Source organism: Culex pipiens, chromosome 2, assembly GCF_016801865.2.
Source record: "Culex pipiens pallens isolate TS chromosome 2, TS_CPP_V2, whole genome shotgun sequence".
NCBI classification, from domain to species: Eukaryota; Metazoa; Arthropoda; class Insecta; order Diptera; family Culicidae; genus Culex; species Culex pipiens.
The window spans coordinates 122,011,373-122,036,080 of record NC_068938.1 but is presented as its reverse complement, the minus strand read 5'-3'; the positions used below and the strand labels follow the sequence as shown (position 1 = coordinate 122,036,080).

Sequence of the window (24,708 nt, the reverse complement as noted above, 5' to 3'; positions counted from 1 at the left end):
TTTAGCTTTAGATTTGCTACCCGCGGTGCGAAAGTAGGGGTGCAAACATGTCGGGAGCAAATCGGATGAACTCTTTTAAAAATTTTAAAATGATATTTTATTGATGTAAGCAAACAATCAGGACATATAATGCAATTGGAAGCATGTTCTATCATAAAAGAACATAGTTTCATTGATTTTGATCAACAAAACGGCTAAAATTGGAAAATGAATAAATTAGATCCCCGCGGTGGGCTTGATTCGGTAGCCAAATTAGCTCCCAGCGGTGCCAAAACATGTATTAGCTACGGAGCAAAGCTAAAAATGGGGATCCAACCAAGGTTTGCCACGCAATTAGATCTCTGCGGTGGAGATGCCCTAAGGGTCAAACACAAAAAAAAACGGTTCTAATTATTTCGACGACTAAAATTTTGAGCCCGATCGGAGAACTTTTTTTTCGAATCATGCTGTTTTCGTTGGGAGTTGCTGTATAGTATTTATTAGTGAAAAAATAACAGTATAGTTAGACAGAGGTCACGAAAAGTAAAAGTAAAATCTGCCTGTTTTGTTTTCTTCCCGTACGGTATATTTCTAGTTTTATGCTTAGATTAAATACAGTCACAATTTAAATACGCTTTCGAATAATGTATGTAGGCAATTGTCATCAGAAGAAGTTACATGTTGGTAAAATTGTTGTTGTTGTTGTTGTCTCCAAATGGTTTGCCCCGATCTGAAAATCTGTCCCCAACTGCAAGCGGCCGGGCAAACTCCCAGATCGGGATAACCACATTTATGTATTTTTGAATTCATTCTACCGTTAGATATCTAAATATGTCTGTGTGTTTGTGTGATTAAGTTTGAAAATTGGCAAAAACTGTTACGCTTGTGGAAACTATTATACTTTTTTTTTGCAGATGTACGAACGGGACCGGTTTGGCTGCCTCCCCGCTTTTTTGCCGTGTCGTTTACTCGGCCTTTTCTTCGAATTCAACACGGTGCTGTTCACGCTGCTCGCGATCGCGGTTTTGGTTACGGTTACGGTTTCCACGGTCCTGGCGCCGGTTGTTGTTCCAGTTTTCGCGGTTCTGGTTCTGGTTGCGATAGTTCTGGCGATCGCGGTTGTAGCCCTGGTTGCCACCTCGCTGGAAGAAGTTGCCCTGCTTCATCTCGAACACGCGCTCGTTGGAATCGACCAGATTGGTGACCTTGTCGGCCAGCTGCATCGAGAGGGCCTGCAGACGGGACGGTTCGGAGCGGTGCAGCACGACGGTTTCGGTCGGATCGTCCAGCGACGCCATCAGCTCTTCGTTGATGATCATTTTGCTGATGAGCGAGTGGACCTTGCTCTTGGGCAGATCGAACATTTCCGCCAGATAGGGAACGCTGATGGAGGCGTACACGTTCGAGTAGGTGAAGAGATAGGTGCGCAGCGCTTCCTCCTTAATGAACTTGGCGAGCATTTCGCGGACGCGATCGGCCTCGTAGAACAGGTCCCACACCTTCACGTTCATCTTCTTGTTGACGATAAAGTTGGAGCAAGCTTGCCAGTCGCCGTGGCGCATGGCCTTTGCAGCGGCAACGACGTGCTCGCGCATTGATTCTGGGGGACCTGGTTGGGGGAAACAAGTTGGTTAGAGCGGTTTCATTGACATTTAAATGTGAAGGGGAAACTTACCCACGAGCGATTGTCTCTCGGAAGAACGCAGCTGCTGGTAGAACGTCTTGCTGATCATGCGACGGCGGGCGTCAAACTCGTGAGCTGCCATGTACGGAATTTCCAGCAGCATGGCGGACACCAGATAGACGCACTCGAGCAGCTCCAAATTAATGTGCATGTGGAATGGCATTTGGCGCTGCTTCTCGACCTTTTCCTGCTCCAGCGAACGTTCGTTCTGGCGCTGCGGAACCAGACCCTGGGCGAGCAGTTCCTTCGGCTTTCCGGTCATCATCAGATCGACCAAACACTGGTGGGCATCCTTGATGTTTCCGTGACGGAACGCACACAGTCCCAGATTGGCCATCGTACGGTTGTACAGAATTTGGGTTGGCGGATCCGAGTGGTGGATGGTTTCCTGCAGATGGGACATCAGCACCAAGTCGCGCGCCTGGAACCAGTTGTCGTGCAGCGCGTGATGGAAGATGTGCGACAGGATAGCGCGCGTTCGAAGACGATCGGTTTGATCCTTAGCGTAGATGAAACGGCACAAACGTTCCATTTCGTCGACGGAAGTGAGAGTTGAAGCCGGGAGTTGCGCCTTGCGCTTCTTCAGCACGTTCGGGTCGAACTTGTAGTACAGATGGTCGATCTTGCGCAGATAGATGCGGCAAGTTTCCATTTCGTTGCCCAGACGCTCGACGTACTGAACGACCTGCTCGATGACGTTGGTCACGGTGACTTCGTCCTTGAGACGATCGACGTACTCGTTGCTGTGGGGATCGCACTCCTTCAGCAGTTTGGTGAACTCGTCATCCAAACGCTCGACGGCAGTCAGCATGCAGCCACGAATCTTGTACGGAGCCGTATCGTACTCTTCGTTCTCGTCCAAGATGTTCTCCGACAGGACAATGTCTTCGTTGGCCAGCAGCAGCTTGATGAGAGCTTGAATTTCCTCCAGCAGCTTGGACCAATGCTCCAGCTTCATGGGTTCGGAGACCTTCGGGTTGTAATCGAAAATGGCCGAAACGATGTTGAAGCGAATCTTGGCCGCCACGGCCGCGCCAAGCTTTTTCTCCTCCGAGATTGTACGCAGCTCGCGCAGGAACTCAATCTGCAGCTTACGATCGGTTCTCTTCTTACCACGGGCGGCCATAACTTCGTTGAGCTTGTTAACGACAAGTGCGACATCGATTTCGGCATCCTTGGCGAACATCTTGGGCTTCTCCGACGTGGCGGAACTCTTGCCGTTGACAACCTCCCAGCCCTCGTCATCGTCATCTTCGACACGCTTCTTCTTGCGGCTGTCCTTGGTTTCCTTGGTCTTCTTCTTTTCCTTCTTCTTCTCACCATCATCGCCGTCCTCCTTCTCCGGACGCTTCAAGAAACGCTCGCGAATGTTAGCCCCGTAAGCTTCCTCTTCCGACGAACTTTCGTCCGAGTCCGAGTCCTGGCCCCAGTCGATCGAATCATCCGAATCGTCATCGTCCTTCTCGACCTTGACCTTCTCAACCGTGTCCTTCTTGAAAGAGACGGCCTTGGCAGCCGGAGCAACGGCAGCTTCCTCATCGTCCGACTCTTCCTCCTCCTTCTTTTCCTCTTCCTCATCCTCGTCGTCGGCCGCATCCGGAGACTCGCGGAACTTCTTCAAATCGCTATCAAAGTCCTTGATGTACTTGCGGAACTTTTGACGCAACGCTCCCAGCGACTTGGAATTGTTCTTGGACAGATTCTTACGGCCCTCGCGGTCATCCCACACCTCGTTGATAAAGTCCTCCAGCTCGGCCAGCGCCCGGATGATGAACCGCGGACAAACGCCGTTCTCCTCCTTCGTAATGACCGGCAAGGCCTTCGCGTACGCCCGCGTCAAATCCTCGAAGCTGCTCAGCAAACTGGACATGTCCTTGATCTTCTTGTAGTTCCGGATGCTCTTGATGATGTTGGACAGGTCCTCGTAGCGCTTCTCCTTGGTGGAGCGCACCACCCGCTTGACGTCCTCCTCCTCATCGCTAAACTGTCGGAAAAAAAGACGAAACAAGTTGAGAATTTCGCAACGCAAAAGCAACTTTCAAACTCACGGTAAATTGCGGCGCAGTCTGGCGCTGGATTGGCTCGCTATCGGACGAGCTGTCCGAATCGGACTCGGAACCACCGGCAAAGAAACGCGACATCCTTGGGGCTTGAAGAGTTTGTTGTTGTTGTATTCGGCCTGCCGGAAGAAACAAAAAGAAGGCGAAATTAGTCAACAACTGCTCGGCATTGAGGTTAGGGTTCGCATTTTTCGCCCTTCTTCTCTCGCTGGTGTCTGGAGCCGAAAATTGCCACGCAGGTGTCGCCGACGGAAAAGCCGATTTTACGGTGGAATATCACCGGCAAACCAGTAAACTCCACCGCTCCGGCGCAGAGGGGAGGTGGATGCGTACTTTTCACCAAGTTTTGCACCAAACTTACGATTATTTCGGGTGGAAATTGAGCAAAAATGCCTCACTCTGCCGCAGTCATGGGAAAATCGATCTGACGTTTCCGAAAAGAGAAACGTTTTCGTTTCGCTGACGGTGGCGAAAAGCGGGGAGCTGTCAAGCAGGGGGCAGTGTTGCGAGTTTCTCTCTGCAGATGTTGGGAAAATCTGTAAACATTATGTGACACGCTTATTTTCGTTTATTCATATTGAATTATAATTACCCAAAACTAAGCGAATTTCATTAATCTAACATTTATTTATTTATCTATGCTCTTTGTAGACTTGAAGTTTTCTTACTAATTAAGCAAAGCAACCAAATTCTACTCTTAATTCGTTTCGCTTCGCTAGGAGACGGTGATTTTAGCGGATTGCAGACTGGATTTCGCCATGTTAATTGATGATTGTCTAAGTCCATGTTGCCTACGAAAAGATAATTGGGAAAAGAAGCAATTCCACAATGACAACCATCCATTGCCGGCCGCTCCCGTCTCCACCACGCACCAGGGACAAGGAAAGGGATTCGGAAGACGGGAAGTATTGATGCTCCACTTTTTTTAAAGGAGAAAATGGAAAATCTCCACGGTGTCCCCAAGTTAGTTTCGCTTGGAGTTTAACGGTTTTTTGAAGGTCTAGGATACGCTCTAAGCAAACGTTGCGACCATTGGCATAGTGTGTTCAAAGGTTATAGATTTATACTCAAGGCAAGCAATCGGATGCTGCTATCGAGACAATTCCCGATTAATTATTATGGGTTTTAATTATCATTAAATTTTAATTTAACAGTTCAAGCAACAAAATTCTACTCTTAATTACAGATTTACTACACACATTATAGTCAAAATATTTTAAAATAGACGGGTGTTTTTGGTACGGCGAGAAGCTGGTAGTTCCGGAGTTCTCTTTGAGGAACTCGGATGTGTACGTCCTCAAGCAGGTCACTGCAGTCAATGTGGTTCCGCAAGACAAACAGTCGTTGAACAAGATTTCGTCTATGTTGGAGTGTAGGCAAGCCGAGTAGGGTACCAGTGTAACAGGGTCGTTCCAGGGCAACACTCGATCAGCAAATCTTACGAGCCGACGCTGGATGCTCTCGATCTTCTGTTGATGTACTGCGTAAAACGGCGCCCACACCGTACCGTGTACGGCGTGCAGCAAAATACGGCGGACCAGCGAAAAGTACAACGTTTTGAGGACCCTCACGTGATGGAGACGTGCTGGTTGAATACAATCTTGACGCCCAAGTCCACGATGGAGTGAACATGTTCAAGTGTGAATCTGCACACAAAAAATATTACGGTAATGACAAAAGTAACTTACTTTCGAATCAAAAAGTTGTTAAAATTTGCTACATTAAAAGTTTTTTTCTTGTTTTGAAAATGAAAACTTTTACTGCTACAGTTTTTGAAAATCTCATTGCTCACTGATTTAAAAGTTTTTCCTTTTAATTCGACTGTAAAATTTCTTTCATTTTGACGTTCTCGTGTAACCGTGTACGCCTAAGTCGCAAATGTAAACAAACACTTTGGTGGGTCCGGTGGTGCTGGTGAGTCTAGGACGCAAAGCAAAGCCGACCGCGGCAGCAACCAGGACTCGGACGCGGAAACCTTCGTGAGCCAAACAGCAGCAGCGGAACGCCTTCGAAGGAGGGTGGTGCAGGAGCGGGACGATGTTGAGTGCTCGAAAAGGACAAGGCCAGCTTCCTGCAGGAACTGCAGCTGTTCCACGGCCGGAATGCGTAAGAAGGAAGTTTGGATGTTTTGGGGGGTTTGTGATTGATTTTGTTTGTTTTTGTAGGATGAGAGGTAGGAATGTGGATTCGCACCGGTTGTATTCGGTGGTGGTGGCCCGGGATTGGTGATTGAAGGTCAATTCCCGCGAGGACTGGGGCGAGATCATCGAGGAGATGGCGCTGCCGAAGCGTTGCGTGAACAACGAGATTGCGTTGAAGAAGATTAACTTCCGGTTTTTGGACAAGTACGAGAAAGTTTATTTTCACGGTGAGGAGAAGGATCCGACGAAGAGGAGGACGACGAAAAGCTACATAATCGGAGGTGGTCAGCGCAGATGTTGCACTCGGTGCCGGCGGTTTACAACACCGGTGAGTATTGAGAATGTGTGCAGTGGCTAGCCAACTTCACTTACTTTCCATCTCTTTTAGCAACTTCCCGCCCACAAACACTCACCTCGCGACGGCGCAGCTTCAGCCGAATGAACCTGGACAGTGAGCCAAAAAAAAATCTGTGTCATTCCCGAAGTAGGATTACGTGCTCAAAATCGAATTCCGTTCCGAGGGCCTCATCAACTCCATGTTCCGGATGCGCTTCCAGGATCGGGAACTCCCCGTTCAGGCACTTTACTTTCCAGCCGGAAAACGTCGACCACCCTTCCCGAATCAACGGCCAACTCCTCCAAGACTATCCTGATTGAGGCCGGAAACGTGACCATCGTGTTACACTGCTGTCGCGCGTCGAAACCTCCATCCGGAACCGTCCTGGGGTATTCGGAAGTGACCGGTGGCGTACCGTATGAATCGGTACAGCTAGGACTCGAATATTGGCCTACCTTGAGCTGAAGCTAGTGGAGAAGCGTTAAATACAATAAAAATTGCTTTATTTAACATATTAATAATTTCGAGAAAAATTAGAATCCTGCGCTCCAATTAATCGCCGCAGCAAGATATCGTCGCAATGAGGAAAGCCCTGAAAACCTAGAGAAGGCAGGAAAGTAGGCTTAGACATTTTTTAAAAATAATTGTTGATTGTCAATCTGAGATGTTCGTAGGAACTTTGTCTGCTGGCTGACGTTTTTGGCTTGTTGGTTTTGGCTGCGGTTGTCTGGTTTCCGGTGGCGGAATCTACGGTTCTGAGACTTTCGCGATCGGTCTTATGGAACCATCCGACCCGGTATGCACGGGGGGTATGGATATCGGGCATGGTTGGCTTCCCAATCGGTGCAGATCGTGGTGCCCAGCCATACGCTAATCCGGGCATGCTTAAAGAGGACACTTCCTGACCCTTAAGGTCAGCAGCCTGAGAGATGTCGGCCTTGATTTTGATTACGCTAAATGGCGCTTGTCGATGGGTAAATGTGGGAAAATGACCAAAAATTGACCGAAACATGGTTCCACCAAAGAGTACCTCTCTCTAGTTCCACGTAAACCATCAATAGCTATGTTTAAGTATCAGAAAATAGAACCTGACGGAAAATCAACGCACAGACCGGTGGCCGGGATACGATCCACCTAAGATCCAGATTTGACAATTTTGACTCCATTTTGATTCCATTTCTTTAAACATGAAATCTCATGCAAAACAATCCTAGAACAGCAAAAAAAAATCCATGAGACTGGAATATCGGAACCGGTTTCACGATCTTCGGTGGCCAAATCCAGAACCGTATTTAAGAAACTGCGTTAACTCGTCGGTTAACTGGCCATGCGACGTATAAAACTTGTTTATTTTGTATCAAGAGTGTCTTTAGTGTCTCCTGGCCGGTTCCCATATTCCCCGGTGGTCACATCCGGAATCCGTTTTTGGCAAACAAAAATGTAACAAAGTCTCAACCACATCCCCTTAACTGCGTTTAATAATAAAAGAACGCAGTTGCGGCCTCTGGATGATATACAATTTCATATGATCCCTGCAATAAAAGGAAGAATTTATATTTTAAATATAAAATATTATTTCCATTAAAACCGCTCACCATCTGAAAAACCATCAAAACGAAAAAATAGCATAAACAATTGAGTTGAACTGACATTGATGTAAAGTGAAAATCAAAACGATTGCTGCGATTAATTGAAAAACTCCTTGCGCTCCTATATTTCAGACCCTCTCAAGATAATCACCAAAACTGATTATTTCTCAACACGCGCAATACAGTTTATTTTTTTTAAATAAATGTAAAAAAAAACAAGCACATTTTTCTGAAATTATCCCTGTAGTGCTAAATGTTGTGTATTCTTGCCATAAAAGGTTTCTTTTCCAATTAAAAGTAAAATACTTTTACCAATACAACGATTTTTGTTCCATAAATGCATAGTAGTATCAAAAACTTTCCAACTTTTAAATTGAAAAGTTTGAACTTTCTACGAATATTCACCAACGCGAACTTTTAATCCAACGAACGATCTTTTTAAATTTAGAGTAATTTTTCTTTGTGTGTGTCCATGTTGTACTCCTCAAGAATGGCAAGAATTAGCCTCCGAGTCCTGTAGAACGAGATCAGTTTGCACATTTTCTCCATCGTCGGAAGATTTTGAGGTCGTCGGCGTACAACAGCTTGCTTGACTGGAGACAGGTCGTTGATAAAGATCACGAAAATTAAGGTCTTGTGGAGTCCATAGTAGGCACGGCTACCGGTGATGACCTAATTTTTAGCTAGTTTTAAGTTTTTTTGTTTGTAGTTTTATCATATTCGAACTTATTGATGTCTCTGTATACTAGCCTGTCCCATTTTGAGGTCATGTCGAGGAATTTCAGGTGCTCACTTCTTAAATGATAGATTATGATGTTAGGAACAATGTTTTCTTAGACAAGAAAAAATAATAAAATACTTTCTCGCACCCCCTAGTCGATTTACTGAAAAAAGTCACTTTTTTGAACAAATTTTCTAAAATCGCTTGGAATCAATACAAAAACTGTTTCGATCAGGTGTGTATTATCTTCAAACGATAGGTTTTTGTCCATAGATTAAGATGCACTATCAATATTGGACCAAAATTTAAGTTTTTGGACTCTCCCAGGCGGATTTGTGTCGAAAAAATCGCATTTTTTCGAAACTTTTTTCAGAAATGTTAATTTAATTCAGGGTAGCCTATTTTTCCCAGTGAAACCAATACATGCAGCTTATAGGAAATTTCATGGCGAACATTTTTCCCTCTGAGAAAATTCAATTTTGACACTCCAGAGTCGAGATATTTGAGTTTTAGTGAGGAAAAAAGTGCCAATTTTCAAAATTTCTTAGAATTCAGAAGCAAGGCCTACTAATTACACGATGTAGCAAGCATATGTCTCAAAGGTCAGGGTATGCTTTTTTATAGTAATTTTGGCCGCTGAATCCGAATCTGAAATCAAATTTCGTGTAAACAGTGATGTTTTGGAGCTACACCCTTTTGGAATGTTATTTGCGTGTTTAAGAGGCAGTTTTTGTAAATATTGCTCGGTTTGTTCTAGAGGTCGTATCGAGGTGCTCCGATTTGGATGAAACTTTCAGCGTTTGTTTGTCTATACATGAGATGAACTCATGCCAAATATGAGCCCTCTACGACAAAGGGAAGTGGGGTAAAACGGGCATTGAAGTTTGAGTTCCAAAAAGTATAAAACATCTTAAAATTGTTCGCATTTTAGTAAAACTTCATCAATTCCAACTCTCTTAGACGCATTCGAAAGGTCTCTTCAAAATGAGCCATAGACATCGAGGATTGGTTTAACATTTTCTCATAGCTTTTGCAAATTACTGTTAAAAATGTTTTTTTTAAACCTCAATATCTTTTTGCAACAGCCAGCAACACCCAAACTCTTTTAGTTAAAAAGTTAGGGAATTTCATGGACTATAAGCCTACGGTAATAACTTTTTGGCCAATCGCAGTTTTTCTCATAGTTTTTCGATTTTTCTATAACAACCATTTTACAACGTTAGTTATTGTCCTGTAGGCATCCATAGCGGCACTTTTTAGTCTCACTTTTGTCATATTCGAAATCCTCGGAAAATTCAAACTTCAATGCCCGTTTTACCCCCCTCCCCTTTGTGATAGAGGGCTCATATTTGACATGAGTTCATCTCATGTATAGACAAACAAACGCTGAAAGTTTCATCCAAATCGGAGCACCTCGATACGACCTCTAGAACAAACCGAGCAATATTTACAAAAACTGCCTCTTAAACACGCAAATAACATTCCAAAAGGGTGTAGCTCCAAAACATCACTGTTTACAGAAATTTGATTTCAGATTCGGATTCAGCGGCCAAAATTACTATAAAAAAGCATACCCTGACCTTTGAGACATATGCTTGCTACATCGTGTAATTAGTAGGCCTTGCTTCTGAATTCTAAGAAATTTTGAAAATTGGCACTTTTTTCCTCACTAAAACTCAAATATCTCGGCTCTGGAGTGTCGAAATTGAATTTTCTCAGAGGGAAAAATGTTCGCCATGAAATTTCCTATAAGCTGCATGTATTGGTTTCACTGGGAAAAATAGGCTACCCTGAATTAAATTAACATTTCTGAAAAAAGTTTCGAAAAAATGCGATTTTTTCGACACAAATCCGCCTGGGAGAGTCCAAAAACTTAAATTTTGGTCCAATATTGATAGTGCATCTTAATCTATGGACAAAAACCTATCGTTTGAAGATAATACACACCTGATCGAAACAGTTTTTGTATTGATTCCAAGCGATTTTAGAAAATTTGTTCAAAAAAGTGACTTTTTTCAGTAAATCGACTAGGGGGTGCGAGAAAGTATTTTATTATTTTTTCTTGTCTAAGAAAACATTGTTCCTGACATCATAATCTATCATTTAAGAAGTGAGCACCTGAAATTCCTCGACATGACCTCAAAATGGGACAGGCTACTGTATACGATAAAAGGCTTGCCCTTATGTATATTTTTGAAATAAAGATACAAATACAAATGATTTCTCAGCTGCAATTGTCCGACTTTCCGTCGATCGTCATGCTCGGTCCTATGCGAGCCCTAAGGGACTCGGTTCCTCCTGCCAACAGATACTTCGTCTTCGCCGCATTCACCCTCATTCCAACCTTCTCCGCTACCCGCTTCAAATCAGTTCGTCCATGATGAACCGACTGGATCGGTTGATAATCGTCCCCGCCTGTACTCACGCCACAAGGCTCCAGTAGACCTTCAAATTGGCTTCGGCGAACTCACCCTCGTCTAGCAACGCAGCTTCGAGTTTCCGCGCGTACTGGTTAGGGACTTCATGGTCCTTGAATCACTCCTTTTGCCACCATCAGGAAGTGGTTCGAGTTGATATCCGCGCCACGATTAGGTTCTGACATCGATCATGTTCGAGAAGTGGCGACATGTTCGATTTGTGTCGTTTGGTGATCTCCAGGTGTACCCGTCATGTAGATCGGACAAATTACTCTCTCTTTCCACACTTCCGGTAGCTGTTTTGACTTCCAGATCATGACAATCAGTCGGTGCATTACGTGGTCGATTTGGGTTCCAATCCAGAAGCAGTGAGTGTAAAATTAAAACGATTAAATGGTTTCCTTACTTTATTGGTTACTAGTTTATTCAAATGTCCACTTTCTTACACATAGTTCAGATTTGTTTTTTTCTTCTTTATAGCAGAATTTTCAGAATGTTTAAACCAGGCGGTTACAAAATACCCTTACTGCATCACCCCACTCGGGATGACCAAACATCAATTTTTGTATCCCACAGTCTGTCAGGGCCGAGGGATCGCTCTACTTAGCGAGATAAAACACAGAGAAAACGCGCATAAACAGTTTTGATCTTGATTTTGTTTGTCTTGGGAATAACCGTCAAAACCGAAAGGTACAAAATATTGACAAAATCTCTTGAAACATATTGGCGTCATTTTCAACATAAAGTGTATAATTTTCATACAACAAATAGTAAATTTCGGCAAAAAATAATAACATGTTTTCTTTCTTTACTGTTCGCAATATTTAAAGAAGCTGATACTAAATTGTTCGCGCGATGGCCTAAAGAGCGAATTCAAAGTTAATTGTATAAATGTGTGTATAAAAGCATTCCGTCCAAATTTCGAGGAAACTAGCATTTCATCGGTGTCGCAGTTTGTGTGTCAAATCTTAAGGGGAAACGGGATGACTTAAAATAGATACTCTTACAATTAAGTTGGGGGTGTGTTTTTGTGTTTTATACTATTTAGGCATAATCGTCCTTAGCATCATTTTTCTTCTCCGATGTTTGCCAGGTTAGACGCGACTCGTAGAATTTGATCACGATCTGTGGACACTTGACGTTGGCCTGCTTGGCTGGCACAAGGTCTGCGTTGGCCGCGTCCTTCCACTTCATCAAGAACATCAGCTGTCCGTTATGATCGGTTGCGCCTGCAAGGAGGAAGAAGACAAAAATTATAAACTGTTCGTTTAAACTGCGGATGAAGAGCATTACCCAGAATCTCCTCCGGCTCCAGTCCCCGGTCAAAGCCGATCTTTTTGTCCTCTGACGCAGTCGATTTTCTCTTGGCGGCGGGCGCTTTAGCCGCTTCATCCGCGGCCGTCGATTTCCGGCCAGGCTTCCTGCTGGTGCTTTCGTCCTTGCTTTCTTTTCCCTTCTTGCGTGCATCCTCAAACGCCTGAATCAGATCCGGACAGTCCAGGTTCTCCTCCGGTTCCCAGGTGTTGTCATCGTTTGAGTAACCCTTCCATTTGAGGAAGTATTCGACCTGCGAAAAAAAAAATCCCTCGCTTAGCATCAACATTTATTCCAAAACAACAACACTAACCTTGCCGTTGACCACTCGTCGGTCCAGAATTTTCTCCACGGAGAACTCATCTTCCACGGGGGTTTCGTTCTTGGCCGATGCCGCCGCCGCCGCTGCTGTTTTCTTGTTACTCATGGTGCTACTGTCGCTGCTGGGTTTTCAATAACGGTGAATGTCGTTTGAATACTTTCTTTTACGGAGAATGCTGCCAAAGAATTAAAAGTTGATTGTACAAGTTAGAACGAGTGGAAGACTCGGTAACCCTAATAGGACGCCAAGAGTATAAATATGATCGTAACCTTTCGACGAATGATTCACCCGACATTTTGAAGTTGAATGTTTATTGTAAATTGCCCTCATAAAATCACATAATCTTGCTAAACCTTTTTTCTGAACTTATTTTTATTAGGTCCTTTGAGGTGATATAACCAGGTGAGGACCGAGGATCGATCAACGATTAACATATAATACACATCAAATACAACTCATTACACTCCATACTTGGAGATCATATAACTGACGAGGGTTACTTGGTCCAAGCGGGTCTTGCAGGTCTTGAACCTGCCGATGTACTCGGAGAAAATGCCCACAACTCAGCAGAACTGTAGAGCACCTCCCCGGCTTCCTGCGTCGAGGGCGATCCTTCGATTTTCCATGTGGAACTCCGACGGCTTGAACGCCGGAACTGCTGGACTTTGCATCTCCTTAAACGTGGTTTTGGTTTCGACGCCTGCTGCCGCCGCTGGATGCAATCCGCACGCTTGGGGCAGCTGCGGTTCGTTGCTTCGTGGGCTCCAGAGCAGTTGGCACACCGCTTCGGCTCTGCTTCTTGGTCTTTGCACTCGTCCATCTTGTGGGGACCCCACAGTTGTTGCACCTCCCCTTGAGGTGGCAGTTCCTGGTTCCGAGACCCAGCTGCAAGCAGTTCCAGCTCTGGGTCACGTTCGGTCGCTTGTTCCGGTAGGCCTCCCTCCGGAAGATAACACAGGGTAACCCAGAGCGAACAGTCAGAAGAAATGCCATTTCATTGTTTGGCCCCATGAGGTTTGCTGGTAGCAGGCGTGCGATATGTACCTGCGATTTACCACAAAGTGGAATCAAAAATCAAGAGGTGATTGCCACAACTTTCATTGCAGAGAGCTTCTTTAGATTAGGGTATCCCTTGGGGAAGACAACAATATACGAAGTTTCGTCCACGGTGGACTTTGTCTTCTGCATGATGACATGCACCACCAACGCATCCTGCTTGTGATCCCTCTTCAGCAGGTACCTGACCTCATCCGGTTTCAGTTAATCAGGCAAACCACGAAGAACCACCCGATAATTTCGTTCGTGGATATAGGATTCCACTTTCTTTCACTTGAGGAGCTCCTGCAACTTGTCAAAATCTTTGACAGAGAAGCAGGTCACCTTGGTTCCAATTTGAATTAGTTTGTAAATCGGATCGAACCCAAATTTACAACTTTCCACTATCGCCACGAGCTTGTAAAAATCCGTGTTGTTCTTCACTACCAAAGGTGGTTGCTTTTGTTTTCTTGCCGACTGGCCTGGTGCTGGAACCGCCGGGGCGTCTCCTCCTCCTGCTGGGTTGGCATTGTTGTTGTTTTTGTTTTCCGCTAGCGGGTTGGACTTGTTGTTGTTGAGCAGATTCTGCTCCACTTTTCCTCCTCCAACGACAGCTCCGGTGACCTCTGGGAACTTCTTCCGCTTCCGATTTTCGGGGATGAGTTGAAAATCATCCGTCTCGGAGGTCTTTTCCACCTTCATCTGTCAAACAACTCGAGGCACGCAACGTTGCCTTTAGCGCGCACGTCACAAACACGGCTACTCTATTGAAGCTGTCGTAGCCAAGTGTGCAAATCTTGCTAAAACTCATCAGATATAGCTCCTATTAATTTGTTTTCTTCTACAAAGCTGTTTGTGTTGATATGACGGACAACTCTTCTGAACATTGTAATTTCAGACAGTTTCAGACAGAAAAGTGTTTTTTCGTAGGATACCAGCCTCGGCCGGGTCCGGTGGTTTAGTGGTTAGCGTGGTAGTCTCTCGCCCCAGTAAGCCATGGGTTCAATCCCAGACGGACCCGGTGGCATTTTTCGAGACGAGATTTACCTGATCAAGCCTTCTATCGGATGGAGAAGTAAAACGTCGGTCCATTTGCGTAAAAGAGGTTTTGGGTGACTCACCTCACCACACATAACCTTCGGACGCCTAAAAATGAGCAGAAACTTGCAACAAAGACCACAAAAGACCCGGAGTCGTTAAAGTGGATTGCTTATGCCAACATTAGAGGCACGATGGAATTAGATCAGGGTGGCCACCTCGGGAAAAAACCGGGAAAACCGGGAAAAACCCGGGAATTTATTTCACCGGGAGAAAACCGGGAAAACTCGGGAATTCGACTGACAAACCGGGAAAATATTTTAAATTTAGTTAAAATTCGACAAATTCCTCTTAAATGACTTCAACTTATACTTTTCTCTATTAGAATAAGGCTTTCTAGCCCCAGTGAAAAAAATATAGTTTAACCCAAAAATGATGAACTCCTCGTCACAGTGTCCTGATGCAAACAATGATCGAGCTGGAGCTGTCACAGCCCTGCGAAATATGTTTGCTGACATATCGGGCGGTGAGTCAAAAAAACCCAGCTAGAAGTCGCCTGACAAAAAACTTTTGCTAGAAAGAGATAGGAAATCTGATGCAAACAAACGTCCAGCTGTAATGTAAACATACTTTGAATGTGTTGGTAAATTTCTGACTAGAAAGCCTTATATTATTCTAGTTATTCTAAATGAAGAATTCGGGAAAATAATGTTTGAATTTGTGTAATAGACCCAAGCTACTAGGCTTTGGTTGTTTTTTTCTGTTGAGTATTCCATGATATATTTCTTTGGCGAGGGGGGGAAAAGCAACTACGATTACCACTACTGCCCACCATTGAAAAAACGGCTAATATCCACTTTTGGCAAAAACGAGATATTAGCACCAGGTGGTAGAGGACGTTCCAACGCATCTTCTGGAACTTGAATTTTACTGAAATAGTGTCTAGACTTGGCTGCCGATGCGAAAAACCAAACGGCTAATATGCCACTCTTATGGGAAATTACCTTGACGGAGATTTTGTGTCAAACACTAAAACGCGTTTTTCTTGGAATACTTGATTTGGCATAATAGCCGAATTTTCAATTATGGGCAGACTAGGTACACCACCGGACCCGGTTTAAAAAAACAAATGTTTGATAAGCTGCAACTTTTCCGATCAAGTTCGCGGTTCAATAGAAAATTTACTCAGCGCTATGATTTTTGAAGTCTTATATCAATAAGTATTCAATTTCATAAGCACAATAAACAATTTATTTGCATGATGTATTTCAATATCAACTTGAGGGTGCACAGCAGCCAAGGAAGTTGTTATCTTTTTATTCCAAAATTGTCAAACTTACGGATTTAACCCTTCAACAATATGATTGTAAAAAGAGTCAAAATCTGCTTTTTTTTTTGTAGACAGTAACTTTAGTGAATAAATAACCGATAGTTCCCATAATTTCCAAGATACTAAAATTTGCGTACCGAAAATCGTGGTACAAAAAGCTTAGCTTGATGTGCGCCGTTAAAAATAAGAATACAGTTCAGACTCGATTATCCGAAGGCCTCGGAAAAAAATAAAAAATATAAATATTGAAATAAAAAGCCACAGTTTCAACATTTGCATGGAAAAAGTGTTTTAAAATGCATTTTACACTAGTTCAGTTGTTTTGCAATCATTAGTTTTCAAATAATGTAAAATTTGACGAAAACAAAAATTTTAGCAAATAAAATAAACATCGAAAATTTTCAAAAATTTAAATGATTTTTAAATCAACCTAAACATGCTAAAAATGATTCTGAACGCAGGTGAATAGATCTTAAATTGATTTCAGTTGATTCCACTTAAATTTTTATTATAATTTTGAAGTTTTTCGAAAAATAAATAAATTTGCCCCCTGATTTTTCGGGCCAATTTTGATGGGGGGGAGACAAATATAGATTTGAGTAATTTTGTATAATTTTAAAATTTCGGAAATATTTGGTATTTAAGATATTTTTATATAGTTATTTGGGAATCTTTCAACAGTTAAACGCCTATCAAATTGTGTTCAAATTCAGAACATTTGAAAAAATATCTTTCTTTTAAAATTTATTTGAAAACTGTAATTTAAATTTTAAATAAAATTTTCAGATATTTTAAAATTACAATAGTTCAACTGCATAATAGTAATATCAATACAAACAGTCACTTTTTATTTTTATTCAAACACAACAATTGAGTTTTTGTTGGGTTTTATTTAATTCTCATCTGAAAATTCCGTAAAAAAGATTAACTGAATTTTGACTGTTTCGGTTGTGTTGTTCAGAAATTCGCAGCACGGTCAATTGTTTTTTTACCATTCTGTGTCACTCAAAAATTTAAAAACATCCAAACATGTTTATTTTTTATTTTTTTTCAATAAATTTGGCACGGCTCATACAAAGGATGTATCGAGAATTATGTTTATGTTTGCGCGATCTGAGAGTCGCGATGAGGGGTTGAAGTACAGGCCAACTCAGAGAGGGTTTTTTTGGACAGTAACATTTTTTCTAGAAATCATCTCATCAATACCTAAATCCTTGCCGAAGATACTAAATCGTTCAGCAAAAAATGTTTTAAGTTACCGATTGTTTAAATATATAGCACTTTTTCTCTGGAAGAATCGTTCTTTTTGAATTTACAAAAGCTTTTTCAAAGAAAACATAAGATTATTTGCATAAATGTTGTTGTCTTTTGCAAATCTTTTCTACCCATACTCATACCCAACATTGTAAATGCTATTTCCTTCTTTCCAGTAATAATTTATGTAATTCTTAAATTTAATACAAAACGATTTTATATTGATTTTAAGTTAAGAAAAATTGTGGAGCATGGAGGTGAAAAATCACAAGCATTATGGAAATTAAGGATTTGTACTAAAAACTGTTAAAAACGGCTTCTTACTTTTTGTACTCAATTTGAAAGCTGTCTTGAGAAATAAAAATATTGAACCAAATGTATACGTTCAAAAAGTATTTTGATACTAACGTCAGTCTATAAATAAAAACATTGTGATTTGATTTAAAACTATATGGAAAAATTCCTTTAGGTCTCGGGAGAAAACCGGGAAAAAACCGGGAAATTGAAAATCCAAAACTGGTGGCCACCCTGAATTAGATGTCGAGGCTTCCCGTCATCCCGGATGGCCTGCTTCTTTTGGTGCAAGTAGTGTTGCAACTTCTGTGCTACAGTAAATAGTTGCGTTGTAGACCACTTCTCAAACACGGACGGGAACTTTAAGTATCTAAATGGGAATCGTCACGCAACGCGAAGCACTTTTCGTATTTCGAGATTGACACCTCATCAGAAATAGAACTCTTAGGACAAAGTTTTTTTTGTAAAAAACAAAACGCTTCCCTAACACAGATGTGAACGTCAAGTACCTGCCGAGAATGCATGGAATTCTACAATGACTCAAACGCTGATGTGATCTTATAGTTCTTAGAATGTATTTTTGCGGGGAAAACTAGCTTTAATTAATAACCCATAATTATTTTTTTAGTACCTCTCGATATGAATGAAACTGATATGAACTACGTTCTTCAACGCTAAATCTAGAAACTTTGTTTGGTACAAAACATATAACATTCCTAACAATTTGGCAACACTGCTTTGGAGAAGCGGTGTTTTATCCGGAATCAAACATGGAGATGGACTTGAATGTTCCGGAACAATGGACATTTAAATAGCCGAGTTAACAAACTTTGAGATGTTTTGCCACGATAATTTTGTAAAATTATAAATTTGCAAAGAAATTCGATCTGGCTAGCAACTTGATCTAAAATCTGATGCGCAAATTTGCCGTCGGGGAATGTTTACCGCCGGACAATAAATTTGACTTCCACTTATCACAAAATCCTAATTATGACAAAAACAATTCAAAACTCAGCGCCCACTTTTTGAAAATCTTTGTCCGCCACGAAGCACCACGGAATTACCTCAGCAAGCGCGTACTTTTGGCTTATTTCCCTCCATCAAGTAAAGCCGTAAGAGGTTAGGGGCAGAAGGCGCAGAAAAACAAAAAGACACTAGCAACAAGAACAAAAATGCTCCTCTCTCTTCTCCACCGACGAAACCAAGCGCCGCCGTAACGCATTTTCCGCGGATGCAATTTTACCCCATTTTTACTCACCTCCCGCGGCGAAATGCTACTGCACCAGGTGCACCGGATGGCCAACGCTGTTCGGAGGGTCGAATTTCCACTGGAAGCGTCCGAATTTCCGGAAAATATCGCCTTTTTGTTGCCGCCTAGAATCCTGCTTGTGGGGATTTGGTAATTTTTTTTTTCTTAGCTTTTTTTCTTCGCGTGCCCCCAAACTGACAGCTACACATTCGGCCGTGGTCACACGGGCGCGGTTGCTGACGGGCTGAACTGTCACGAAAAAAAAGGCCAAGTAATTGTGTTGGCGGGGCTGAAGGAAAGGAGGGTCCATATTTGGTGAAACGAACGCAGCCAATATAACTGCTCACATCTCATGTTGTGATGCTTGCTTTGGCGCGATTTTGAAAAGTGAAGCTTTCTGTTCCGTCAGTTTCCGGCACGCGGTCCACGTTCCGTTTCGAACCATGACGAGTTTCTACAGTGACCGTGACCGTAAGGTCGGCCGGGGATACGACACGCTGATGCTGAAGCTCCTCGCCCAGTTTGGCGACGATTTCGGTTTCAACCTGGACGTTGAGCTGTACCGCGACTATGCCCTCACGCAAACGGCAATCCTCGACGTTCCGGAGCAGAGCAAGCGCAACCGGAAGGCCGCCCAGATGCGCCAGGACGGCAATCGGCTGTACGTGGCCAAGAAGTTTGACGACGCGCTGCTCAAGTACAACGAAAGCATCTGCTTCGCCGAGGCCGGTTCCGATCAGCTGGCGATGGGATATGCGAATCGGTAAGGATTGTGTGGTCGTTTTGGCGGATTCAATGGGGGTTTTAACGGGTTTCTTTTTGTATTTCCAGGTCCGCCGTTTACTTTGAGCAGGGAGAGTTCGAGTTTGCTCTGGCCAACATTGCCCTCGCCAAGAGGCACAAATATCCAGAGAACCTCATGCCGAAGCTGGTGGCCAGGGAGCACAATTGTTGGGAGAAAGTCGAAGCAAAGGAGAAGTTTCACTTTTCCCGGATGGCCATTAATGTCAACGTAAACCCCAAGATTCCGTTTGTGGCCGATGGAATCGCTATGAAGGTTTACAACGATGAGCATGGGCGCGGTCTGATCGCCGAGAAGGATTTCCAAGCCGGGGCCGTAATTATGAACGAGAAAGCGGTGCTGACGCTTACCACCCTGGATGCGCAATACTCCAACTGTGGCCACTGTTCCGTGAAGCTCACGTACAACTTGATTCCCTGTCCGGGTTGCGTGTCGATGCTGTACTGCAGCGAGGAATGTTTGCAGGAGAACGAACGGTTCACGCATCGCTTCGAATGCGCAATCGCGGACAAGCTCCGGAACGTAATGGACTATTCGACCATGATCGGGCCGAAACAGTTTTTCTACGGATTGACCCTGTTCGGGGACGACGTGCAGGCCATGATGGATTACTGCAACGGAGAGGCAGGAAAAGGCGTAGGAAATCCGTTCGAGTTGGACTTCCGCAAGAAGGATCTGCTTGAGCAGTTCAAAGTGATGCAGAAGGGCGGAGTTCACCACATCACCGAGGTAGACTACACCTATCGGGTGAGTGCCGCTGCATTTTACGCACAGTTTATGAAGCACCCACTGGTCTCTAAGATCGTCAAGACCAAAGCCCAGCGTGACTTTATGTTGCACACTTTTTTGAAGTACATCCGAAGCTGTTACACGCTGATCATGGACAAGCGAGTCGGTCACATGCATGGACCTACCGTCAGCATGCTTACCTTCGTGGGTGCGCTCTGTAACCATTCGTGCGACCCGAACGTTTTCTTTTCGACCCGCAATGGCCGGTACACGCTGATTGTGCTCCGACCGATCCGCAAAGGCGAACAAATCGTTACGTCTTACGGCCCAACCTGGTGGGAACCGTGCCCCGGGTACAAATGCACCTACACCTGTCGCTGTCCGGTTTGTAAGAAAACCAACTGGACCCTGAAGAAGAAGGAATTCCCGCAAGCGGCCTACAGACACCTGTTGTTGATAACTGCCGCGACTCATTCCACAACGGGGGTCATCAACAATGCGGACCAGCTCAACATGGCGCAGCAGTTTGTGAATCGTTACGCCGAAAACTATCATCCGGGTGAGGTCTTTGGCGCTGCGATCAGGATTTATCGACAGTTTCTGAACGCAGGATTGAACCTGGCAGAGACGAAGCTCGAACAGATGAGGGCGGTGGCCTTCTGGGAGGCATTTGACGATTAGAGTTTCATGAGTTTTCGGGTATTTTATTGTTTTATTATCTTACAAGTTCACGATGGATGAATATGAATTAAAGAAGCAATCTTGAAAATCTAGCGTTATTTCTTCATTTTTCCTATCTAAACAACGCTATAAAAATTGGTCACAAATTAATAGCTTCGAATTGTTAAATCCCTCTAAGTACCGATATCTGTTGACAAGGTTGCCAGATCTTTAAACTATTAATCCAAAGACCGAAAAAAATAAAAATTTCTAAAAAAAAATCTTTGATTGTCGGTTAATTACAAGGTGTTACCAAGCTGGTGGCCTGTGTCGAGACGGCAAAAAGAACGGGACGCGGCAATGTGGGAAAGGGACGTGATTTGTGATTGTAGACGGTATTGTTTTGACTCACAGCATGTTGTTGATTTACCTAAAACATCGCAGAACTCTCTCCTTTCCATTTTCAGCTACCATCTACCTATTTTCTGTTTTTATTTTGTTCAACTAATTTTCAAATACGGCTTCTGTTTATTATCCATCATTTGATTTTGATTTTATTAGTTATAGATTCTCTTATTTCTCAATGCTTTTCCACTTTATTTTACCAATTAATACTACCGTAACAAACTGTATGTTTTCCTTAACAAATAATGTCCCTTAATGTGTCAGCGATATCAATACTGTTTATCATTTGCCTAAATTTTGATTTAAGGAAGTATTAGACTATGGCAAAAAAAAACTCGCACTTTTTTGTGTTTGACAGTTTGCCAAACTCAAGTTTGTTTGTTTGTCGTAGTCTAAAGGAGGTATTAGCTTGGGTATTAGCCTACGATAAACAAACAAAAAAACCCGCACATTTTGACAGTTTGTCTGCGTTGTTTGTTCGCCAACATTTGTTTGCAGAAATATCAGCTTACATACAGTTTATCCTGCTACGAGTTTGTCGCATACAAGTTTGCGTTGTTTGAGTTTGGCAAACTGTCAAACGCGAAAAAGTGAAGGAGCCATTACACTACCGCAAACAAACAAATAAACTCGCACTCGCAGGATAGACTTTTTGTTTACACTTTGGCTTCGGCCCTATTACAATGTTTTGCTTGACTTTTTTTTGCGTTTGAAAGTTTGCCAAACTCGCAAACAATGCAAATGGCTGGCTGGCTGAGGTTCTGCAAACAAATGCAGGCAAACTTAAAAAAAGTTTGTTTTCAAGTTTGTTTCTTTGTCGTAGTCTAAAGGAGGTATTAGTTTGGTTATTAGCCTACGACAAACAAACTCGCACATTTTGGCAGTTTGTCTACGTTGCTCGTTTGCTAAAATTTGTTTGCAGAAATATCAGCTTGCATACATTTTGTCTTGTTTACGAGTTTGCCGCATACAAGTTTGCGAGTTTGGCAAACTTTCAAACGCGAAAAAAGTGAAGGAGCCATTACACTACGGCAAACAAACTCGTACTTTTTCGTGTTTGACAGTTTGCCAAACTCGCAAACTTGTTTGCGGCAATCACGCAAAGAAGGTAAAATGTATGCAGGCTGTCATGGAAAACTTCACAGCAGCTTGACAGAAAGTTTAACTCCATGTTGTATTTTTGATTTCTCGATACTTGTTCCTGAAAAAGAAAAATGTTTCGGTTTCCGTCTCATAGACTGTGGTAGTTCCGTAAATGAGTTTGAATTAAAAAAAAAAAACAATTTCGTAAGATTGTGCTTCCATTCTCGGTTTAATTCGCGAATATCAATAAATTCTTTTACACGTTTCGCCAACACACTCAGTTAAATTTACTATTGCAAGGTCGTATTTGGCCCGCACCGATGGTAACATTTCAAACGCTACGTTCTTCATCTGGTACAAATCCTCGGACAGGTCGTAGGCTTCAGCAAAGTTCTGTAAAATAATCCAAATAGCATTATAGATTTAATTTCTTATAACCACGAATGTGTTACCTCGCGATCTTTGAACCGACAGTAGATCAGATCCAGATCGTTACCCATGTGTCTAACACAGCTGTAGGTATTGTTCCACGAGTCTTGACAGTGGCACTCGGCGTCCACGGAACAAAGCGACAGCCGGTCCTTTGCCTGCCACGGACAATCTGGATTGTACGTTTCCTCGCTGCCTTCGCCCCAGTATTCGATTAAAAGTTGGCGCTCTTCGATGTCTTCGTGATCAAGCTTCGACAGAATAGATTCCCCGTCCATCGGAGTGGACGGTTGCAGCTGGGCTAGCTCCGCTATCGTTGGCGCAATATCGATCAACGCCACCGGAGAGTTGACCAAACTTTTCGGAGCGATCTTCGGACCTGCCACGAGGAACGGAACCCGGATGTCGGTTTCGTACGGTTGGCGCTTGTCGTACGGCAGGCTGAACTGGCCAATGTGGTAGCCGTTGTCCGAGGTGTAGAAGATGTACGTGTTGTTAAGGAGATTCTTGGATTCGAGCAGAGAGATGACGGCCTCGACGAGTTCGTCAACGGCCATTAGAGAGCGCCACCGGTTTCGGTAGATGGTGTCCAAATAGGTGAGAGTTTTTTTTGACAGCACTGGTGGCATCGTCAGGAGCCAGTGCTTTTCTGGAAGTGAACGATTAAGCATGGTTTTGAATGGGATAGTTGGTGGACAAAGTACCTAGTGGACCGCATGGGAGGTTGAAATTTTTAGTTTTCAACGCTTCCACGTCTGGGAAGAGATGATGGTGTCTGTCTGCAGCGGTGAACGGAGCATGAGGAGCTGGCGGAGCTACCATGGCAAAAAATGGCGTTTTGGTAGCGTCGATTGAAGTGATGAACTCCAGGGTACGAGTTTTCTGAAAAGCGATAAATTTCTAAACATTTGTGTAGAAGGATTTCTACTTTTGCCTTATTATGCATTCAACAAGTTTTTTTAGAGAGTCCCACATATACCACATATTATATGTGTTAAAATCATATTCACCGTACTTTATGCAGTGGGTATTATGAGTTTTACTTACCAAAAGGTCAGTTAAATATTCGTCTTGGTAAAATTTAATCTGCCCATTTTCGTTCAAGGTGTAATTGTAATATCTGGAATTTCCATGCAGTCCGTACCACTGCGTCCAACCTGATGGCACCCGGTCAGAATGATATTCGTTCAGATATTTCCCAGCGTAGAACGTACTGTAGCCAGATCTCTCCAGCAGAGCGGCAACCGTTTCCGGTTCCACTTTTTCGCGCCAATGCGTTCCATAACAGCCACCGCTCTCGGAGTTGTTGAAGGTTTTTGTATTGTGCGCGTACTGACCCGACAGTAGGGCACTCCGTGATGGACAACAAATTGGCGAGGTGGTGAACTGAAAGTGGAATATCAAAAGATTGACATGAATTTTGTAGTAAATTTGTCATCATCTTGAGAAATATGTTTTACAGTGCCATCGATTTGAACGCACGCATCAAACCATGGCCTGCTGATCCGCAAACATCGCAAGTCTTAGCAGTAAAACAGCTATTAGTGCCAATTAAAAGCTAGTTTTTACTCACAGCGTTCACGAAAGTAGCTCCACGATTTGCTACTAACTGTTGAGTTTTGGCCATTGGATTCTGTAAAATACAAAACTGTAAATGTGCCAAACAGAGACAACAAGGGGAAAGTACCATTCCTTTCAGCATAATATCCTGATCATCGGTCACGATGAGTACAAAATTAGGGCGTTCACAATGGACGAAACCACCCACAAAAGAGAGCAAAAGCAGTGATATTGATGTTGTACGGTCCATTTTGAGAACAACAACGCAGTAGGCGC

General features: G+C 43.3%; 4 protein-coding genes and 1 long non-coding RNA gene across 6 annotated transcripts; 2 read left to right on the top strand and 3 right to left on the bottom strand.

Moving 5' to 3' along the window:
• Window positions 1–668: 668 nt before the first annotated feature.
• Window positions 669–4,243, bottom strand: LOC120419573 (eukaryotic translation initiation factor 3 subunit C). The gene is made up of 4 exons (XM_039582298.2): window positions 4,085–4,243; window positions 3,712–3,842; window positions 1,655–3,647; window positions 669–1,588 (listed from the first exon to the last, which is right to left on the bottom strand). Exons 2-4 carry the CDS (start codon window positions 3,802–3,804, stop codon window positions 945–947), a joined length of 2,730 nt encoding a protein of 909 aa, XP_039438232.1. The 5' UTR covers window positions 3,805–3,842; window positions 4,085–4,243; the 3' UTR covers window positions 669–944.
• Window positions 4,244–5,396: 1,153 nt separating this feature from the next.
• LOC128092900 (uncharacterized) lies at window positions 5,397–6,315 on the top strand. The gene is made up of 3 exons (XR_008212081.1): window positions 5,397–5,829; window positions 5,889–6,192; window positions 6,253–6,315. It is a non-coding gene; the product is annotated as an uncharacterized LOC128092900 (long non-coding RNA).
• Window positions 6,316–11,317: 5,002 nt separating this feature from the next.
• LOC120419578 (chromobox protein homolog 3-like) lies at window positions 11,318–18,953 on the bottom strand. Of its 2 annotated transcripts, none has more exons than XM_039582302.2 (4): window positions 18,774–18,953; window positions 12,556–12,739; window positions 12,222–12,495; window positions 11,318–12,157 (listed from the first exon to the last, which is right to left on the bottom strand). In XM_039582302.2, the coding sequence occupies exons 2-4, from the start codon at window positions 12,667–12,669 to the stop codon at window positions 11,973–11,975; spliced, it is 573 nt and encodes a 190-aa protein (XP_039438236.1). In that variant the 5' UTR covers window positions 12,670–12,739; window positions 18,774–18,953; the 3' UTR covers window positions 11,318–11,972. The 2 variants fall into 2 exon arrangements, with proteins under 2 accessions (XP_039438236.1, XP_039438237.1); XM_039582303.2 differs by lacking the exon at window positions 18,774–18,953 and adding an exon at window positions 18,580–18,699.
• Window positions 18,954–19,122: 169 nt separating this feature from the next.
• On the top strand, window positions 19,123–21,072 carry LOC120419575 (uncharacterized). Its single transcript, XM_039582300.2, has 2 exons — window positions 19,123–19,527; window positions 19,596–21,072. Exons 1-2 carry the CDS (start codon window positions 19,208–19,210, stop codon window positions 20,974–20,976), a joined length of 1,701 nt encoding a protein of 566 aa, XP_039438234.1. The 5' UTR covers window positions 19,123–19,207; the 3' UTR covers window positions 20,977–21,072.
• A 1,576-nt stretch (window positions 21,073–22,648) lies between these two features.
• On the bottom strand, window positions 22,649–24,695 carry LOC120419582 (N-acetylglucosamine-6-sulfatase-like). Its single transcript, XM_039582310.2, has 6 exons — window positions 24,560–24,695; window positions 24,446–24,505; window positions 23,920–24,258; window positions 23,577–23,754; window positions 22,896–23,521; window positions 22,649–22,836 (listed from the first exon to the last, which is right to left on the bottom strand). Exons 1-6 carry the CDS (start codon window positions 24,680–24,682, stop codon window positions 22,687–22,689), a joined length of 1,476 nt encoding a protein of 491 aa, XP_039438244.1. The 5' UTR covers window positions 24,683–24,695; the 3' UTR covers window positions 22,649–22,686.
• Window positions 24,696–24,708: the final 13 nt, after the last annotated feature.

Coding starts and splice junctions, on each gene's coding strand:
- LOC120419575 (XM_039582300.2), top strand. CDS start 19,208: ATGACGAGTTTCTACAGTGACCGTGACCGTAAGGTCGGCCGGGGATAC. Junction 19,528..19,595: donor GCGATGGGATATGCGAATCG/GTAAGGATTGTG, acceptor TTGTATTTCCAG/GTCCGCCGTTTACTTTGAGC.
- LOC120419578 (XM_039582302.2), bottom strand. CDS start 12,669: ATGAGTAACAAGAAAACAGCAGCGGCGGCGGCGGCATCGGCCAAGAAC. Junction 12,496..12,555: donor GACGAGTGGTCAACGGCAAG/GTTAGTGTTGTT, acceptor TTTTTTTCGCAG/GTCGAATACTTCCTCAAATG. Junction 12,158..12,221: donor GGAGCCGGAGGAGATTCTGG/GTAATGCTCTTC, acceptor TCCTCCTTGCAG/GCGCAACCGATCATAACGGA.
- LOC120419582 (XM_039582310.2), bottom strand. CDS start 24,682: ATGGACCGTACAACATCAATATCACTGCTTTTGCTCTCTTTTGTGGGT. Junction 24,259..24,445: donor GAGCTACTTTCGTGAACGCT/GTGAGTAAAAAC, acceptor TTCCACTTTCAG/TTCACCACCTCGCCAATTTG. Junction 22,837..22,895: donor GTCGGTTCAAAGATCGCGAG/GTAACACATTCG, acceptor ATTATTTTACAG/AACTTTGCTGAAGCCTACGA.
- LOC120419573 (XM_039582298.2), bottom strand. CDS start 3,804: ATGTCGCGTTTCTTTGCCGGTGGTTCCGAGTCCGATTCGGACAGCTCG. Junction 3,648..3,711: donor AGACTGCGCCGCAATTTACC/GTGAGTTTGAAA, acceptor TTTTTCCGACAG/TTTAGCGATGAGGAGGAGGA. Junction 1,589..1,654: donor CGAGAGACAATCGCTCGTGG/GTAAGTTTCCCC, acceptor TCCCCCAACCAG/GTCCCCCAGAATCAATGCGC.